This window comes from Elephantulus edwardii, unplaced genomic scaffold (assembly GCF_000299155.1).
Source record: "Elephantulus edwardii isolate Elephantulus edwardi_28Jun2011 unplaced genomic scaffold, EleEdw1.0 scaffold00003, whole genome shotgun sequence".
Lineage (NCBI taxonomy): Eukaryota > Metazoa > Chordata > Mammalia > Macroscelidea > Macroscelididae > Elephantulus > Elephantulus edwardii.
The window spans coordinates 9,022,981-9,043,501 of NW_006399753.1; the positions used below are offsets into that span (position 1 = coordinate 9,022,981).

Below are 20,521 nucleotides of genomic sequence, written 5' to 3' on the forward strand. Positions count from 1 at the left end.
CAGGACCGACTGCAGAGAAGACTTCTCAGCAGCCTCGCAGTGCTCTCCAGTCCAGATGTCTTCTACAGTTTTGTTTTTGGCCAAGTGCTGGTTTATAAAGGCAAATCTTCTTACTAAAAACTATGTTAAGTATACCATCTTTCTACCGCTGCCTCAAAGTCCATGTAAGCAAATCTTGCCACTTTCATCCTCTTAGTATCAATCATCTGCTACGTCACGGATCCTTGGCCTCTAGCATGTTATCATCCGCTGCTTTGCTCATAGTAATTTGTTTAATATTAGCTTTCTTCCTTTCCAAGGGGCCAGTCTACGTGCGTCACAAACCAGTTAAGTGACCATGCATGACTAAACTTTTAAGGACCCGCTGAGCCACCACATGGATAAAAGAGATGATTCCACCCTAGAGCTGTGTTCTCTTCACCGCGTTTTCAGTGCTGTCATACGGAGCACAGAGTTGCTATCTGTTGTACTTTGCCCATGTCAACTAGCAGCTGTTTTATGTGGCGTTTAAGCTGTGGCAGTCTTGCGAGAGGATCTGGGGGTTCCAGCTCCCCTGTGAAATCAAGCCAGCTCTCCAGAACTAAAAGAGAGAAGAGAGTAGTCAGACTCAAAGGAGAACCTGGAGGACAGTCACCAAATAACATGATTACAAGGTTGGGAAGGGGGCAGAGACGGGTCACTTCTGTCTTCAGAAAGCACAGGCATTCCTGAAAATGAGCATCCTGCCCTCGAGAGCGGGAGTCCCTGTCACGAAGAGGGACCTGTGACCTAGTCCTTTCATTTAGCTAGATGAACTCACTTTATGTGGACTGTCTCTTAACCTTGGAACAGGAAACAGGAGTTCCCAGGGCCAGCTCAAGATCTCTATTCATTTAGACTTCAATCACCTCTACTCTTCGGCAAATGGTGTTTAGTTACTGTTATGCTCATTATCTAATCTACAAGTTCTTTTTAACAAAGTAGAGGAGGTAGCAGTTTCTCAATGTCAATTCAGTTCTATATTATCATTACTTATAAAAATATAAGCATGTTAAAATTCTAAGCAGAATGCAATTCATTATGTGCTGCACTTTTATCAATGTATCCTTCAGAAATACGGCTTCCTAACAAGAGATCATCAGGTTGTGTTTCTTTTCTTTAAGACAGTCTATTCAAACCCTTGGAGGAAAGGGAGGTGCCTCTCAGTGGGTCTCTGTCTCTTCCCCTCTTCGCACTTCTGGGAAGCGGGCAGTGAGAATGCTAATTTATTAACTCAGGGAGACTGAGACACACTCTACTTACCTCCACAAAAACAAAAACAAAAACAAAAACAAAAATAAAACCACAAAAAAAGGGAGTGAGAAAGAGTGAAATTAGGAGAAAACAAGGAGGCAGAAAGCAGAAGGATGTGACAGTAGCAGTTTGGTAATCTAAGTTTCTCTATTTCCCCAACTTAAAAAAAAGTATGGAGCTATCCCATCACTCCTGTGATAAAATAATAATACTCCTGTGTGATAAAATAAAAAAATAAAATTATTTTTAAAATTTTACATAAGCTTAAGTGCTGCCTTTAAGTGGGGGAGAATGTTAAGTGTTGTGCTGCCAATCAGAAGGAAAGTGGTTCAAATCCACTAGCTTCTCGGAGGGGAAAACTGAGGCACCCTGCTTCTGTAAAGATTTACAGCCTTGTAAACACAAGGGAGGGTCATGTGTAGTCTGAATCCACGAGAAGCGAAGTTTCTTTTTTTTCACTTCAAGCAGTAGGTGCTTTTCTATTAATTTCACACAAGCACCAACCGAAGTGAAAATCAATATTCAGTTCTCACACTGTGAATATGCTTAAAGTCCCTATGCCGACTTAAAAAATACCTAATGGCATAATTCAGTAGAACAAACAGCATTTCCTTAACACCTCAGTCCAGGTGGTATCTAGTCACTGCATCAGGAACCTACCGACGCCCTGCACTGCCCGCAGGCCACTGTGTCATGCCCAGAGGAAGTACCAGTAAGGTTGATCTATCAGGGTGGAGAGCACGGGCACCGCCCACCGCATTGTTTAAAGCCACATCCCAACACTAACACTGAACACACTGTGTGTCGATGCATTAATCGTTCTCTCTCTCTTAACTTACCATCAACTTCTTTTTCTATGAGGTCCATTCTGCTGGTCACTTCATTCTGCACATTTTCTATGTGTGTGAGGAGGTTCAGCTGCCACTGAAGATGGGATTCTCCTGAGTCTCCACTGCTCTTTTTATCATTATAAACAAACACCGCACTCCCTTCAGCCGGGTTCTTCACCAAAGGACCGGTGAAAAAAACAAAGAGGCAGATAAAATGGAATGTTACAAAGGGACAGCTACAGTAACCCTTCTTCAACACGAAGCTCTGGAAAATCAGAGGTCTAGGATAATTTCACACGTGTGCCACTGATTCCTAGTGCCATGACATCGGAGGGTCCTTGAGAGCAGACAGGTTCATGGCCTCGCTGTGTGACACCAACACAGAGCAGGCGGTGGCCAATAAAACTGGCTAGACAAATGAATTAATGGATGAACACATGGTGGGGCTGGCACAGAGGGACTCTAGATTAAGGGTGGTCAGGGCAACTCAATGATGGAAAGCTGTGGATGACCAGTATTAAGTCTAAATTAACTAATAGCACCCAGGATGATCTAGTGACTATAATGTAGTTGAACCAATGAGGTGAACAAGGAAAAGTAAAAGATTTAAAATCCTCAAAAGTATAAACTGCTTAACACAGAAAATCTGTGAACTTGTTCTTATCACATTTAATTTAATTAAGCTTGTTAATTTGATAAAAGAATTAACTGCAAATGTAATGAAATATAGGCTTCCTCAATTTAGTTAAGTTCTATTGACAATGACTGCTTGATAAGGAGTCCTACAAAGTAAGCACTCATTTTAAAGTGGCACTGCTGAAAATCAATAAAAAAATGGAGGCCCAGCATCGCTAAGATGCTCCAGATGGGAAGGAAATGATCTTCTAAATACTAATACAGCCATGGCCGAAGGTGAAGGGGACGCGCAAAGGCTGAGCTACACTAAAAATGCAGACAAATTATATCAAAAAGAAAAATGTGCTCTTCTCACACATAAAAGCTACCATTTGCAACAAAATGTGACATACTTTTCTCTAGGACATTTAACCATATTATAAAATTGACATTTTTGTTTAGGACATAAATTTATTGAATTACTATGGTTCTGAGTTGGGGGATAATGAAATGATAGATGTTTCTTACAGAGATATTAAAAAAGCCTTTACTGTAGCATAGCTTGTGTACTTAGAAACACATACAAAATCTGGGAATTCAGCCTACTCTCCCTTGTTTTGCTACAGTGTTTTTCCAAGCAAAGACAAATGAACCAATTTTACCTTTTCTGGCCTCCCGTCTTCCTTCACTGAGAACTGGAGGCGGGTTTTGCCTCCCCTGTGAAATTCTTGCTCCCCTTCAAAACTACTGACGTCATCGTCATCAGAGCTCCCAGGGTCTGTGTGGGTCCTGCAGTCCTGGCTGAAGCTGGGGGGCTTCTGGTAGCTGTGTTCACTTGTTATGTACGTGCCCTCTGTCCTGGGAGGCAGGCGAGGAGGCTCATTATGGTTCTGAGCACGATATGTCTTCTCTTCTAGATTCAGTACGCCTTGAACTGTCATTTTTCTCTCTAGCCCCGCAAGGACTTGATCTTGATCTTTTCGCTTCCCAGAACAAGCCCAGAGGTGAAGGTCAGGATGGTGTTTGTTCCTGAAACAGTGTTGGAGAAACAGCAGTTCCAAGTGAAAACTCAATGTCAAGCTCATGCCATAATCAAATGCAGACTGTAAACCCATACACAGTTCAGCTGCTGGTGACTGTGCACGCCCAGGGTGCCAGGTACGTACGGGCTGACTACCCGCCAGCTCCTCACTGAGGACTGCACACCCACCAGGGAACCAGGTTAGGAAGAAGTCAAGGACAAAAAAAGTAAAAGCAACCTGATTCCATCACTGAACTGGACCCCGGATTTGACCTGAAATCTGAATCCTCACAATTTCAGCGACAGAGCAAAAATTAACTCACTTCTGGTGACAGGTCACATCATTATTAAATATCTGTATTATTTTTGTGCTAATTTTTATGCTTTATTATAGTTTTTCTTTCAAGTTTTAAATGATTTGAAAAGGATTTTATGTGAACATGGTTAAGATGGTTTCTCAAATGGTAATCAGAAGGACTGAAGTATGCCCTTCCAGACTTTTATCTATGCACATAAAATTATTTTTTAAATAGAAAAGCATATGTATTTTTTTTATAAAGTGGTACTCGCACTATAGATAGAATTTGTGGTTTTCACATATAACATGTTACAGGCATCACGCCAAGCCAGACATACAGCTCTTCCTTCCTCTATTGTTGACAATAGGCCAGCCGCAGTGCAGTGGACCCCACCAATGCCCCACTGATGAAGGTGTGTGCGCGTGTGCGTAGGTGTGTGTGTGGGGGGGGGGTGTGCACGTGCTTGCACACAGCAGAAATATTTTTGTCACACAAATCTCGACACAAGGACATGCTGGGTAAGACATTACATCTTCTTTTGACAGGTTCCACCCAAGGGAGTGAGGAGCAACTGTACTCATCACATCCCTGTCACCCTCTTAGACTATGTACAAGGTCAAGAGCACAGCAAAGTGTTCTAGAAGTCCTAGTCTTTTTAATGTTATTCAGCATTGACTGTACTCCACACAGCTGAATGCCTGCCTAGTCAATGAGACACAGGTAAACATTTTTCTGAGATGTGTGCTTTTGGCCAAGATCCAGCCGGCAGCAGCAGTGAACATTCCTCATTCCGTATCTTCTGAACCGCACACTACAGTCTTCACTAAACACATGAGCATGGCGTTGCAAAGCTAACTAAGCAGTAATTAAGACTGCAGAAAATAAAACACAAGTCCCTTCTTCAGAGCTGAAGTGAAAAAAGGACATTTGGGATATATATAACTTTCAAAAGACTCAATGATGCTTGTGAACTACTAATTCCCAAATAAAATAAATACCAGGGTCAAATTTTTCTTCAGTATCACAGTATTGCTCCTGAAATGATGCATTTTGTCCTTTGGACCCTTAATAATGTAATACCTAGAAAACACTGACATTTTTTAAACAAAGACACAGTAGAAAGAATGGTGACTATGCTATCCAACTGTTCTGTGTGGACTCCTGCGTGCATGCCACTATCTGCCCACATGACACCTCCCCTTGTCATCTATCCAAAAAGAGAAGATCTAGTTCACAGGCTTATTACAAAGCCTGAAGCAAATACTATATAAAAGTATTAAGTAGTTTCAGAGTTTGAGTTAAGTTCCAAAAACAGTAGATGACAATAACAATTACTATTACTTTTAGAAATATTAACATGAATAATGTACAGCATGTTGTTGTTGTTTGTTTTTGATTGTCACTGAGTCGAGCACAACTCATGGCGACCCTATGAACAAAAAGTCTGAAGCCTGTCTCTAACTATCGTTGTTTCTCAAAGTTCCTAGAGTTTCCAGAGGCATGCTGTTTAGGAAGTGGATGCTAATAATGGCACTGTTAGAACGACTGCATGAAGCACAATGTACTTGAAATTTGTATGCAAACCAATATAAAACAACATTAAATAATAATAATAATAATGGAACAGTTAAAATTCTAAGCAGAATTCTGAATGCAGAGAAACGCGTATTAGGTATCAAAAAGCAAAACCAGGGTTGAAACAGAAAGGGCTAAGTTATCCGTCCCTTGACTCTGAGTATTTGTGGGCTTTTTAGGATGTAATCCATATACAGACTTGGGACAGAGAACAGAAGTGAGTTTGATGCAGTGAACATTTACTGAGCATTTTGGATGCGGTACTTCTCACACCAAGTAGAGGGATACAATGATGGCCAAGGCCCAGGCCCGTCCCTATGAAAACTGCCAGCTAGGAAAGGGGAGACAAACGCAACCAACATCAAGCACATCTAAGAACAGGAAACCAGGACGTGTGGAGTTAACAAGAAGGGTGTCCCAGGTCTAGGTGGCAGGCAGCCATGAAAAGGCATGGGCTACGGCATTCTGCTGTGGACCAACGGCAGAAGGTCACTGGGGTGTGGGCAGCCTGAAGCTATGAAAACATGCGCTTCAACTGGGGACTGGAGGGCTGGCCTAGCTATACTATCAGAAAATTGGCATAAGTCAGGGAAATAAATGGAAGACTTCCAAGCGAGTGCTGAGTTCAGACTTCACGTACTGGTAACAGACAGACACTGTAATAAAGTGAAATGAGAGATGCCCATGTTCATCTTTAGTGAAGTTCATGCTGGAAACAATATAAAGAATGAAGTGCAAGAGCCCAAGACTGAAGTGAAAGAATTAGAAAGACAACTGCCTTTTCCCACGTGAAAGCTGACAGCCTGGGAGAAGACGGTGGCAGCAAGATGGGAGAGTAGGAATGGGCGGGCAATCGCAGTGGGCAGGGGCGGGTGGACACCAAGTCAGCGAGGGAGATAGGCAGGGATGAGAAGGAAGATGGCGGGTAAATTTCTGTTTCAGGTAAATGGTCAAAATTTAGCAAGCACCGTGAAGAGACCCTTACTGCCATTATTCCTGGCTCAGGTGATCTTTTTAAAGCAGTCTAAAGAGGCCCTGGGGGAAAATAGGACACTCTGGGGACATCCTGAGGTTTCATGAGGCTCAGGGGAAAACTGGGTGGGAGACTGCAAAAGCAGAGCGATGGATGGCCTGACCCGTCAGCTGGCACCATGCTTTACAAATCAGGGCCATTAAAAAGCACAGGCACCCTCACCACCCAGCGGTCCTGAAGGACGCGGCACACCGGGCTCCCACAGCAGTAGTGCTGTTCTGTGCCTGTGAGGAGCACTCAGTAGTGGGTGGGCTGAGAGGATGCTGCTGCGGCCTGCTCCAGGACACACACAGGGCCCAGCACACATCAGTCATCTAAAACGCACTGCATCTTTGCTTTGGGGGGGGGGATCAACCTTACTCAAAGTGCTCTTCTCTCTGTTGGCCAAACTACTAATGTGAATCTTCAAAAGAAACCTGATCTTGGTTTTGTAAGATTTCCACGCGGGAGGGCTCGTCACTTACTTCAGGATCCCGATCTTCAGCTGCAAGCCATGCAGCACTTCCGTCACCCCATAAACGTCGGCGAGCAGGTGATGGGTGGACACTATCTTTTTGGCATTGAGATGAGAGTAATTTTCTTTTAAAAAGGATAGTCCACACATTCTGCCATTGTTTAGCCAATCTTTATCACAACGGTACTTGGCACTCCACCTCTGGCCTGCAGATGAAGTTGACAGGAAGTTACTAAGGATCCCACTTCTTCACAGTTCCCTCTAACTTGTACCCTCCTAATGGAACTCAGCAAGTAAGTCAAGGTCAAGAACTAAGACTGGATGTGAAAGAAGGCAAGGACAGGGCACCAGGGAGTGACACTGAGACTTTCCCAGTTCCTGCACTTTCCCAGTCCCGCCCAACATCTATAGGACCACATACCACAGAGGACGTGGCCAGCAGCAAGGGACACAAACATGCACCACAAAGGATGTGGTCGGGGCAGGTGACACCTGCAAAAAGAACTCTGAGAGCACTGCTCACAGTATTCTGTGTCTGTCATCGTCCTCTCGTGAGAAGGACAGGACGGGAGAGAAACCAGAATGAGTGTCCTCTGTTTTACATTGAATGACATGTTTATTTGTGGCCAGGGACCTCCCTCGGTGTCTGATCTCACAGAATCCACTGTTATTCTATGCTCGTATGAATTATAGTCTATTGCTATCAATTCCTTCTATGACTATGTCCCTGCTATACTGTTAAACAGCCCGTCTTTACCAAAGTGATCACCAAATAGCCATGTTAAAAATAGTGATAAATGAACACATTTACAGCTTGTTGTTGTTGTTATGTGCCGTCGAGTCGCTTGTGACTTATAGCAACCTTATGTACAACAGCTCTAAACTCTGTTCTGTCCTATGCCAACTGCACTGTCTCCAACACACCCACCCAATTACCCCAGTCACTGAATCAATCCACCTCATAGAGGGCCTTCCTCTCCTGCGCTGTCCCTCCACCCTCCCAAGCATGACGTCCTTCTCCAAGGACCAGTCCCTCCTTACAACATGTCTAAAGTATGTCAGATGGAGCCTCAGAATCCTTGCCTCCAAGGAGTAGCCTGGTTTAACCCTCTCCGGGATAAACCTGTTTGTTTTCCTAGAAGTGTATGGTATATTCAATACTCATCTCCAGCACCTACATTCAGATACTTCTAAGCAATTCCCCAGCTTCTTACTGTGACCTTTGAGGGGATGGAGCTGGGAAGGACTCACAATCTGTCATCTGAAAATCCCTACTGTCTCTCTCTCTTTTTTTTTTTTTTTAAGAAACAGCTATTCCTGCGTTGGTCACTGAAAGTCCCAAACATATGGAACTCACTACTTGAAGTCCTTCAGTCACAGAGGACCACAGTGAGTGGACAGTGCAGAAGCCGAGAGAAAGACCAAAAGACTCTACCCCACCGTGGAGAGCCATGAGACCCTGTGTGTCCACTGCTAGCTATCTCCTTGCGGATGCAAAGGGCTTGAGTGAGGGGCCTCCCTACACCTCGCCCTGCCTGCCCTTGGGGTCGTGATGCACAACTACCGTCCACATCTGACGGGGCACTCAGGTCCCGAGTACAGACCCACCAAACAGCCATCAGAACCCAACACACACAGGTGCGGTAGTGTGGTTTTCAACCCACAACAATCCCAAATGACAAAGTAGGCCTGCCCGAGGGGTGCACAGGGGCTGCGTCCCTCCTGTAGGATGGGGATGGGTCGAGATGTTCACCCCAGTATTCTTGTGTAATTAATATGGAAAATGAAACTCTCGCTAAGTGAAGCAGCATTAAAAATGATTCACATGGCAGCAGAGCCTTGCCTACAAGGTGGCGTGGTGCTTCCTACAGAACGCCCACGGCAGCACGTCGTCAGCAGAGGGAGGAGCCTTACCAGGGGGGTCTCTGCAAACGTAGCAAATATACTGCTCCGGAATGCTGTCCTCCAGCAGCCCCATGCACACGCTGTGCTGCCAACAAAGGCACTCTTCACACTGCAGGAAACAGGAGAAGTTACCAGGCTGGCCCCCACCACCAACCACTGCCACCAATCAGCACCAACCCACCATCATGAATCAGCACCAATCACCATCAACCACCACTACCAATCACCACCATTCACTACCATGCATAAGCACCAACCACCACCAAGCACCACCACCATTCACCATCACTAACCATCACCACCACCAACCACCGCCAATCACCATCAATCATCAACAACTACCATGCACCACCACCAATCACCATCATCCACCACCAGCAACCACCACCACCAATTACCAGCACCATCCATCATCACTAACCACCACCACCCACTATCTCTAACCACTACCAGTCACCACCAACCCCCATCAATCACTATTACCACTACCATCCACCATCACTGACCACCACCAGCGCCCACACAGGTTCCCGCCCACGGGCACTGGTGGGGCTCCTGTGGCAGCCCCCGTGAAATGGCTCACAACAGCCAGCCAGGTTTTGAAAGAGCTTCATCTTTGAATGAGTACACTATTTCAAGAACTTCCTTTTCTGGCATCTATTAAGACGTGCTTGGGTACATAATTGCAATCATTAAAAAGTGATCAAATAATTCTCCTACATATTTCCCAATGATGTTTAGCTAACCACATTCTTAATATTTTTAAATAGCTTACTGAAATGCAGACTATTTTGATTATTTCTTTTTTAAAAAACAGGCTTGCAGCAGTGCTTGCAGCAGTGACCTCTTCTGGGACTATCCGTGTGGGGACTCAAAGTTCTCTTACTTGAGCAGCGACAGACGCAAGGGCAAAAAGTTCTCCCCTCCCACTGCTGCCCACAGCCAAGCACTCATGCTGCCGCGTCAGAACCAGCTCACAGCTGACCTTCGGGGGCTTTCAAAGGCTGGACTCACGGAGGGAGACTCCATCCTCCCCCTTCCAGTTAGCAGTGAGCTACACACACACTGTGCTCCCTGCCATCACTAATGACTCCAAAGTCCCGTGTCATAGGAAAAAAGGTTACACAACAGCTTGGATATCTTGAAGATATCCCTCGACAGTGAGTCACATTCATGACGGTTAACCTCTTGTAAGGAAGTTTTCCTTTGCTCTAAGAGAACATGGGGCACTTTCTATTTCTGCCTATTAGAGGGTGATGACATGATGTAAACAGGAGCCTTGGTGGCAGAGTTGGTTGCACGCCAATCAAAAGGTCAGTGGTTTGAACCCACCAGCCACTTAGTGTACAGGAGAAAGAAGAGCAGTCTCCTTTCATCATGATTCACAGCCTCGAGGAGCTGGTGGACAGTCACCATGAGGGAGCATACACTTGAAGGCAGTGGCTTTTCGCTGTACTGTGATAAGGTGGGATTGCTGTGATGCTGAATGCTGTGCCACTGGAGTGTCAAATACCATGATGGTCATCTATCGGGGACAGTGTTTGATGGAGCGTCCAGATTAAGACAAGTCTGGAAGCAGGAGTGGCATCCACTTCCTAAACAACATGCTTCTGGAAACTATGAACTTAGAGAAACGACAATAGTTACCTAACAGGGTTCAGGTCTTTAGTTCGCTGCTATCAGTCGTACTCGACAGTACTTAACAACAATATATATATAAAGGAGTTCTGGTGGCAGATTGGTTACTACGGCTTACACTTCAATACGGCTTCTGAAAGCCTCAAACTACACCCCCCTAGTAGAGGAGAAAACCAAGTTAATAAGATGCCAACTCACAATGCCAACACACACGTCAGGGTAGAACTGATGTCCATAGGGTTTTCAATAGCTTTGTGGGGGCAGATCATCATACGTTTCCCCCAAGGAGCTCTGGGTGGACTCAAACCTCCAACCTTCGAGAGTAAGCAGCTGAACTCATTAACCATCTGTGCCACTCAGAGATGCCAGTAAAAGGTGGTCGTGTTGATTCTTAGTTGGCCAAATCCCCAATGAGCAGAACAGTGTTCCACACAGTATGCAGGGATGTGCTTTCGAAAGCACCTCATCAAGCCTATCAAGTCACCTCGGGAAGAGCTTAAGGAACCAGCAATTCATATAGTCCTCCAACCTCAACAGTCTGCATTACCCAGGAAAGGGATACTGGCCCTAACATAGGAAAACGTACTTCATTTGATGAAGAAATTGTCTGATCATTATTGCTGATCTCTTAAATGTGATAGCAAGCTATTAGCCCATAATTTGAATAGCAGAGCTAGTAAAAAGAGAAAAAACTGGAAAGCCAGGCTGTCCCTGTAGAGCCCCTGGACCTGTCACGGTGGTGAGGAGGACAGGTAAAGCCCTACCTGAATCATGAAGCCGTTCTCCTCATCCATCTCACAGATGCACCGCACGATTTCATTAATGGCATCATCTTCGTCCTGAGACTCCTCAAAATTGGCTGAATCAAAGTCCTGACTGTACTCATCTCCACTTAGAAGCAAACTCTCTGTGGATGAGTCATCTAGGCACTCGGTATCTGACAAGTCTAGAATAGACACAAACGTACACTAAGAATTTTCATTTTCATTTTAATGGTATTTTTTAAAAACAAAGGAGTGATGGCAAGAATATAAGGTATCAAGTATTCAGAATGGAGGTGGCCAAATGACAACTGAATCATTGTCCTGGACACAGAAACTGCTGACTTTTGAAGCCTGGTAAACTGTTAGCTGCTTTCCACTCTGAAGCAGATAGCAAATATTACAAAGTACTCTTTCGTTTTGGTTCTCAAAAAGGTTTTGGATATTATTAAAGTGCACAGTTTTCAAGGACATGACCCCTTTGACAAGAATGCTAGCTTGTGCTGTAGAGTTAAAGAGAACTCCAGTAAGGGGGTAAAGGAGCTTGCCTCTGGTCTAAGACCAACTCGACTATCAACGATAGCATGAGATGCACTAACTACCACTGTACCAAACATACAACAGGTACTGCACACACATTTTAAACAGAAGCTATCTGACTGACTTAGCCTAACAGCCAGGTAGGAGCAAAACTGGGTTGAATACCCACACCGTCTGATTCTAAAGTCTGCATTCTTATTGATGTCACTATTATTTCTTAAGTTTAAACTACAAGTTCCCATAGACATTTAAGCATTTTTTGTTTTCTAAAGTTTTTTTAATGTAAACAATTTTTATTTTTTATATAATTCTAAGTAAAAAAAATCCTAGAAACTAAATTTTATGAATACACAAACTCTAATTAAATGCCAGGCATAGGGTCTGTAAATATAGTGTTGAGTGCTGATGCCTCAACTACTTGTCTCAGATTATCGAGAGAAAAAACTTGAGGCTAATATAAGCAACACCACAATGATGGTGCAAGGTAGGGTTATTATGGCCACAGTCGATTAGACAGCACCTAATACCTCAAAGCAAATTTAGTTATGACAATGGAACAAAACGTCAGGGCACATTTTATGAAATAAGATCTTACAACGAGTTGAATAAATAAAGTTGGGAAAACCGAGTCCTCACTAGACAAAGAGTAGAAAATGCTACTAAACACTGCTGTGAGGAAAATCAAAGAAGTGATGCCTCTGAACTTTGGTGCTGATAGACAGACCGAGTACATGCTGGACTCTCGGAAGGACAAAGAACTCTGTCCTGCAGGTGCCCTCTGAAGCAAGGCCGCTGAGATTTCTGTCTCACATGTATGAGAGGTCAATCCCTGAAGGAGAGTATCACATGATGAGAAGTGGTTGGCCAGTCAAAGGACGACCCTCAAGGAGACGGGCAGACACATGCCTGCACCAAGGGCTTAAGGAAAGCAAAGTCCTACAGGTGGTGCAGGAGAGGAAGGGTTTCATTCTGCGGTACACAGGTCGCCAGGCGTTAGCAGACGGGACATCTACCAACGACAAGGGCGATGGAGGAGGCACGATGGCACAAGAGGTCAGGCAGAGCCCGCCAGCTCTGAGAGAGGGGACCAGGTGGTCTGTGTCAGCAGGTCAGAGGGAAGGAGACTCAGCGGGGTGGTCGGCGTCACCAGTGGGTGGGTCGGTGTGTTTGGTGGTCTGCCGCGTGCTCCCAACGTGAGCTCAGTTTGAGAAGGTGGTGTCTGTTTCATCATCCTAGTCTATAGTCAGTCAGAACTACTCTTTTGTTTATTTCTCTTTCTAGAAAGTCAGAATCTACCAGGGAAAGGCCCTGCATTGTTCAGCACTACATGTCTTAGAATGAAGCCGGACACAGGAGGGCTCCAGAATGTTTGTGGAAGAGGTAGGCAGGAAATCAACGTACAGAGAAAAAATGTTCTTTCCAGGTTTAATTAGACCAGATGGAAGCCAGCTGAATTCAAACTAAAAAAAAAAAAAAAAAAATCAAATCATGCTATTTATGTTTCAAATGTTTCATATGACTTAAGGGGCAGGATTTTTTTTTCCTTATCACATCTAAGCTTGCTATTATTATCATGATTTGATGTTTCTGAATGGTTTACTTTTTATTTGTTGAAAGGTAATTTTTTATGAGTATTGTATTTTAGTTGCAAAAATGTGTATATATGATCAAATGAAAATGAATTTGCTTTGAAGCTTTTATTAAAACTATTAAAAACATTTTTAAAGTGCTAATATTTCATAGAAAAACTCATGTTTTATTTTTCCGGGGATCCTCTTAGGACATTTTAAGGAGCTCCAGTGGCTCTGTGAAATTATATATTGGAGTGTTAGCCAACAAACCAGTGGTTCGAACCCACCAGCTGCTTCACGGGACAAAGATGGGCAGTCTCTTCCCATAAAGAGTGACAGCTTTGAACACGTAAAAGAGGGTCACCAGGAGTCAGAATCGACTGACGGCAGTGGGTTTGGTTTGAAGTTAGGACATTTTAGAAAAAGTAAAGTTAGCTGAAATGAGAGATGGTGAGTGAAACATGGAAACATGCAGGTAACAAGGAGGAAATGAATTATGTAAGAAAGCCTTTCGTAGGCAGTGGTGAACCTGCAGAGCAAATTCCCCCATCTCTATAACCTTGCTTAAATCCACAGCCATGGTCTCCTTGGAGACCCCCGGTGCTCCTAGATGACAGCTCTCTGAGAAGCCTCAAGTCTGCCGCAGCACAGGAGGGCAACGAAACCAAAACACATTTCATTTAAAGCTCTGACTCTGCAAGGAATTCATGTGCTTATCACATATTCCTGCAAGGCCAAAATAGCCAAGAATTATGCCATTAGCATGCATTTTTAAAATATTTCAAGAAAATCCAATTTTACTAACTCCCAGTCATCAAGTATTTATTTTGGAGAATTTGGAGACCGAGTAAATGAACCACTGGGTTAAAAGTCACATAAGGGGGGGGTGGGGGGAAGGGCAGGGGAAGCTACATAAGAAAAGCTATGTCTTATACTTACACAGCCACCTGGAACAATGGTTCCAATTAAGTGGCCGTAGAAATACCTGTTTCCTTCCAACAACTAACTTATGAGCTACCATTGCTGCTTCCTAAGAGAAAACTACTGAAACGTGGTTCCCACACCATCACCCAGAAGCCTGTAAAAACAAAGGATAGGTCCTTGAATCTGTAATATCACCACCCCTCCAAGCAATTTTGATATGCACTCTCATTTGGGGCCTAACACCTCTCATCATTTTTCTGCTCACTCAGTACCTGATCACAGGAGAGGCAAGGGAACGACAAGGCAGAATGGAGGACTCTGGGAAGGATCTGAGATTAACCCCAATGCTCTCTCCAGGGACATAGTCACTTGTCTGATATAAAGTACCCAGCATTCAACTGTGCTCATATCACTGATCAGCCACTTTCAGGTTTTTTGCTAAAAATGAACTTGTTATCAGAAATTCAAATTTTACTTCTTAGACTGTGATAAATTATCTGGTAGAAAGAGTATTTTGTTTGGAGTAGAGAAAAACTTTGGTTTGTGTTAACAGTTCTGACACCACCCCTTAAAGATCCTTGAGCTACAAGTTTCTGCTAGCATGTGGATAAAAAGATCTAGTCTATAAATGAGGCTTAACTGTGAGAGTGTGTGTAAACACCAACACGCCTCTCAGAGGGCCTGCATTGCAGCAGACAGCAGAATATCAGTTTACCATCTCTCCATAGATGGCAAACAGTCTACTTTAAATTGAAAAGCAACACAAATTACTAATGTGGAGATTTCCTTATCAGCTCCCGTAACTTTTTAAGTCATGAGCCTGGCCCAGACAGGCCCTCAGTAAAGTGTGACTTATCCTAGGTCCCACACTTTAGATTATTAAGTCTTTGATGAAGCATCACAGGGTTATACATACTTTCCCCGCTAAGGTCAACAGACAAGATGGCCCTCGGGTACTGATAGGCTGTGTTCTTCTCGGCAAACACGCTGCGCAGAGCCAGGGAGCTCCCAGAAGATCGAGTCAGTGGAGAGGAGCACCTTTCTAGAAACTCTAAGGAACTGTCTTCATAGTCTGAATAGTCTGAAACACAAAATACAAGAAGAAACATCAGTTGTGTCTCAGGTGACCAGATCATCACAATACTGAAGTGGCAGTTTCGCCAGAAACATTAAAGAACAAGTCGCACCTCCCTCCTCATCAACAGTCAGCACTGTGGAGCCCCAACTGAGTTTGTCAAGAATGCCTGGCTTTCCATCAACAAACGAATGGCTAGAGAAGCTGTGGTATATTCGCACAATGGAATACTATGCTGCATTAAAAAACAAGGAACTCATGCAATATTATTCAAAATGGTTGACTCTGGAGAACATTATGCTGAGTGAAATATCCCAGTCACAAAAGGACAAATATTACATGATGCCACTGTTGTAGAATGGGACTGTCCTTGGGGTTGGGGAGAGACTGAGTAAGATGGGTTCAATAATGTATACTGCATTGAAACAGAGGAGGGAGAAAACTGTTTAAAAGAGATATATAACTAGGTATTTCTGTCATCACAGGAGACTAGAGCGAGGGCTACATGGTGGAGGGGACCTGGGGGAGGGTTTGTAAAACAATGAAAGAATCTTTTCTTTTACTTTTCCATAATTTTTGGACTCATGTACTTATAACTTGTTAGTCAAATTTGTGTCTTCTAGGTTGCAACACCCCCATGATACATCTTCAAGGATATGAACATGTACGGCCAAGCACAATCAACAAGAGTGCATCTAAATCCCAAAATCAATCTCCATAATAGTCTATGTGTTTCCTACTGCCAAAGGGGCCCTTTAGAGTAGTGAGAGAAGATCTTCACCCTGAAACCCACAGCGTCCCTTTTCAGCAGGAAGTAGCTAAGAGAATACGCCATCCCCTTTTCCTTATGACTCAGGGTGAAGTCTCTCTCAGGGAGAAGTGATAGGAAATGGCAAAGGACACACTGACAAAGAAGATTAATCAGAACTGGCCTTGACAAGCACTGTGGCATTTGGACAAGAACAAACTGGGAGGAGGGTAGAGAGAATAGTGCAACAAGGAATGAATGGAAACCCAAAATCTCTGTAAATGTTTATGAAAATTAATAAAATATAGAAAAAAAAAAAGAATGCCTGGCTTTGCACCCTCAGACCATTCCGCTGGCAGTAATCACCAATCGCCTTCTAACACCAGTCAACTGGTGGGTTCTCTAGTCCAACAGACACAAAATGAACTACTTTATTATTCCCTCTCCATTGTAATTACAACTTTATCTAAGGCAAGGATTTAGGGTTTTAGTTCCTAACCCTAGCTCTTTCCCCCGTATTTTCACTGGTTTGCATACAATCACTCACACATGCTGTGCTTCCTTCCTGTATGCTGTGCTTTATACATTCTTATGCACTTTATTTTCTATAATTACTACTTACCTATGTCTATTCTCACCCTGTCTTTTCAAGTATGAAGCAAGATTTGTAAAGTTAAACTTAACTGTTGTTTGTAATGTGTACAGGCCTCTTAAGACATCGCTCTCTCACTGCCGCTAAGGTGGACCCACGTCCTGGCTGACTCTCCCCTGGTCTGAAGCTGTAAATGTGGGAGATGCCCCATCTTCCTCCTGTGGAGCCGCTGGTGGCTCTGAGCCACGAGGAGGGGCTGCCTTTGGGTGAGCCATGCACCTCCCCAAGGACTCCCACCAGCGCTCACCAACACACCTAGCATTCCTAGTACTACAATGATACTCTCACCAATAAATGTTTCAGCAACGAAATCTAGGAGTGACATTAACTTTTTTCTGTAAATAATAAATCTAAGTTCTGCTCTGTTTCGCTTGGGAGGATTCAGCCAGCTATCTGGGAAGGGAGAGGCCCTTCCCAACACACAGGACATTGGAAGTCCTGGGCACACTGCTGGCACTAGGGAAGGCTTGGGAGCAGGACAGAGAGTACATGGCATGTTTACAAATGACGACGGAGGAAGGACAGTCAGAGAGGGACATAAAAAGCAGGCTAGAGTCAGCTAAAGACTTCCATTTCTAAGTAATATCCTAAATTCAATAAAAGCCATTATTGTTTGAGAAGCTCATTCTAGCTATGGACCAGACGACGGAGTACAGGGGGCACACCCAAGAGTGAGGAAACCAGGGGAACAACTGCCCAAGCAAGAGGTGATGGGGGCTGGGATAGCTATTTAAAGGTAGATGCAATGATGTTATTGCAAAATGGGTGCGATCAGTTGAGAGGGTGGATCAGGGCAGATTTCCAGACTCCGCTTGATGAAAGTGAGGGTATGTGATGCAAGTGAATAAAAGGCAGTGGGAAGAGAGAAGAGGGCTTCTTCTAGAGGAGAAATCTTACACATTGTCTACATGAATCTAGAAACGCACAATATATAAGGATAAAGAACTCCAGGCCTTTATGAACATGAGACAGGAATTTCTGCATTTTATTAGAGGCAGAAGAGCAGAGGGGTTCATTCAGGGAGGTATGGTAGTGTGCTGAATGAAGATGAGAAAGGTCCCACCTGATGGCTTCTACATCCTCAGCTGAGTGCTAGGAACAGGATTTGACCGACAAACTCGGGTTTGGAAGCTGACCTCTTAAATACTACGTGTTGTATGTCATGTCCCAAATAAATGTAAAAGTAGAAGAATCTGACTGAAAAAGAATTATAACAATATCAACTTGTTGCTAAAAATCACACACAGCCTGATGCTTAATCTTTCCATATTGTGTCAGCAAACGAACCAAGTTTCTTCAAACTGGACAGTCTATCTCCTCCAATCTGCTCTGCTGCCGTTGTGGGCCATCAAGTCAGAACTGACCCACAGCTGGCCCCCCTGCAGGGTTTCAGTGCCAGAAATCACATGGGAGGAGATGGCTCATCCTGCTTCCACGGAGCAGCTGTTAGATCTGAATTACACAGCTTTGGCAGTTTCTTACCCCTAGGCCACCCAAACTCCCAAAACCCCGTTAGAGATTAAGAATAAAAATGTTTACTGCTGTATTAAAACACTCAAATCAAATGTAATCTCCTATACAGAGTTTCTCTTTTGGTTGTATGAGCTTCTCAAAATTTTAAATTGAGAGTTATGTATAACTCTTACCACACTTAATGTGCCGTAAGTTCCTGGAGATATTTATCTACCTCCATTATCATACATCCTAATTACACTCCCTGTAGGAGGACTCTGGTTTTGCTACACAATGCTAGCATGATCGTTGTATTCTGAGCTCTAGTTCTTTTTAATCTCTGTTCATACTATTTCCTCATTCCAACAAGCACACATTAGTCAAAGAAACAAGGTGACCAGCTCACCTACCATGAGGTTTTTTAATACTCAGAAAGTGAACAAAATGTCAGGCAATTTTAAGACCTTGTAAATTAATTCTAACAGTATGTTTTAATCAATTCTTACGTGGAAAAATTAGAAATTGTAAAAAACTGGGTAGCTAATTTACAATTCTTTGTGACTTCATTAAAATCACCAGTGTAAGAGTTGGTAAGCCAATAAAGACAAATAAAAAACGTGGCCAATGGAAAGACGCACACTCAGACACACTACCTGGGCGTCACAGGATACCATGGGGGCTGAGAATCCTTATACGTGATATACACACCTAACACATATGCAGTGTTGTATACATATGTATACAATAACATGACATAGTATACAGCATGACATGCAAAACCCTATTGAATGGTAAACAAAGAATTCTTTTAAAAATTTCCTCCCAATAGGAATTAAGATTGAAAAATATTACAGATGATCTTTTAACAATGTGAGGGTTAAGGATGCCAACCAATAGCACAGTAAAAAAATTCTTAAATCCCTTTTGACTTCCCAAACCCTTTACTAATGGCCTGCCTTAGTGATAGCACCACGTGATAACACTGGATTAAACTTCATGATAGTTGATAAAGGGTGGTGCAGTTCACAGGGTGGCATGCAAACTCAAAGTGGTGCTTCTCTGGGCCTTCCACCTACCAGAGGCTCTGTGGGAGAAAGATGGCAATCCAAGTGACTTACATTTTCTCAACACCCCCTGAAGGGTCAGCTGGGGTGCACCCTCACTCAGTGGCAATGAGAGTGAGTATTATGCACTGAATCCACAAAGAAGCTTCCTTTTCAATAGGAGACAGAAGGGTATTTTGCACATGTGACCGGCTTTTCTTCCCGTGACAGCTCCACAACGTCCTCCTCTCGGTTTACAGTGGCCCTAACGCTAGAGCCCCTTCATTTAGCTTGCAGCGGGCAGCCGTGCAGCTGCAGCCCTGACGGTAGTGCGTCGGGGAGACAACCTTCTCTGGTACTGCCGTGACGCGGCTTCCTGGGAGAACAGCCAGCATCACTAGGGCACTCTGCGTGGGGCCCTGCTGGCACTCGAGGTTAACATTACTGCAAGGATCACCAGTTTTTACCGCTTTACACAACTTACATGGAGATGATTAGCATGAAGGCTGCATAGTGGAGAGGACTGGGGGGGGGGGCGGACTGCATAACAATGAAAGAGTTTTTCTTTTCAAGGAGAACAGTGAGTTGGGGTGGGGGCAGGGAGAAAAGCGCAACAATGAATTAATGGAAACCCTAAGTCTCTCTAAACTTTCTTTAAAATTAATTTAAGAAAAGAAATCAAATCCCGGCTGGAAGTAAGTCTGTGCAGTTCAAACACAGGCAGCTCAGTGGTCAAGTGGGTACTAGAACCCTCACCAGGTTAGAACGTGCACTCTTTAAAACTGCAATCCCTTTAAGATGTTTGAAGTTATTTTAAGTCCCATATCTTCACTGTAGAAATACTCTTCTAATTTAATCACCTGGGGCAAAGTGTCACTCAGGATGAACGTAAATACTGTCACTTGCAAGATGAGCAAATCCTCCTCAAATGTAGTAATTAATTGCCCAGACGTTGGTGATCACCTGACTGCACACCTGCTGTTTAAACACGGGACCAGCTCCACACATCATCACTACTGGGACAGTATTACCCACAAAGTTAAGATTTTACTATACAACTCTGACCTTAAGATGCAAAAAAATTAGTTCTTTTTTATTAAAAGAATAAGCATA

General features: G+C 43.7%; 1 protein-coding gene across 2 annotated transcripts in view; it reads right to left on the reverse strand.

Moving 5' to 3' along the window:
- Positions 1-437: 437 nt before the first annotated feature.
- Positions 438-20,521, reverse strand: part of PHF20L1 (PHD finger protein 20-like 1) — a 79,157-nt gene continuing 59,073 nt past the window's right edge. For both annotated transcript variants that reach the window (XM_006879277.1, XM_006879276.1), the window contains 7 exons: positions 15,355-15,519; positions 11,407-11,588; positions 9,014-9,113; positions 7,110-7,305; positions 3,380-3,746; positions 2,112-2,274; positions 438-580 (listed from right to left, as the gene is read on the reverse strand). In XM_006879277.1, coding sequence (XP_006879339.1) covers positions 438-580; positions 2,112-2,274; positions 3,380-3,746; positions 7,110-7,305; positions 9,014-9,113; positions 11,407-11,588; positions 15,355-15,519 — 1,316 coding nt within the window. The remainder of the gene's footprint in view (positions 581-2,111; positions 2,275-3,379; positions 3,747-7,109; positions 7,306-9,013; positions 9,114-11,406; positions 11,589-15,354; positions 15,520-20,521) is intronic.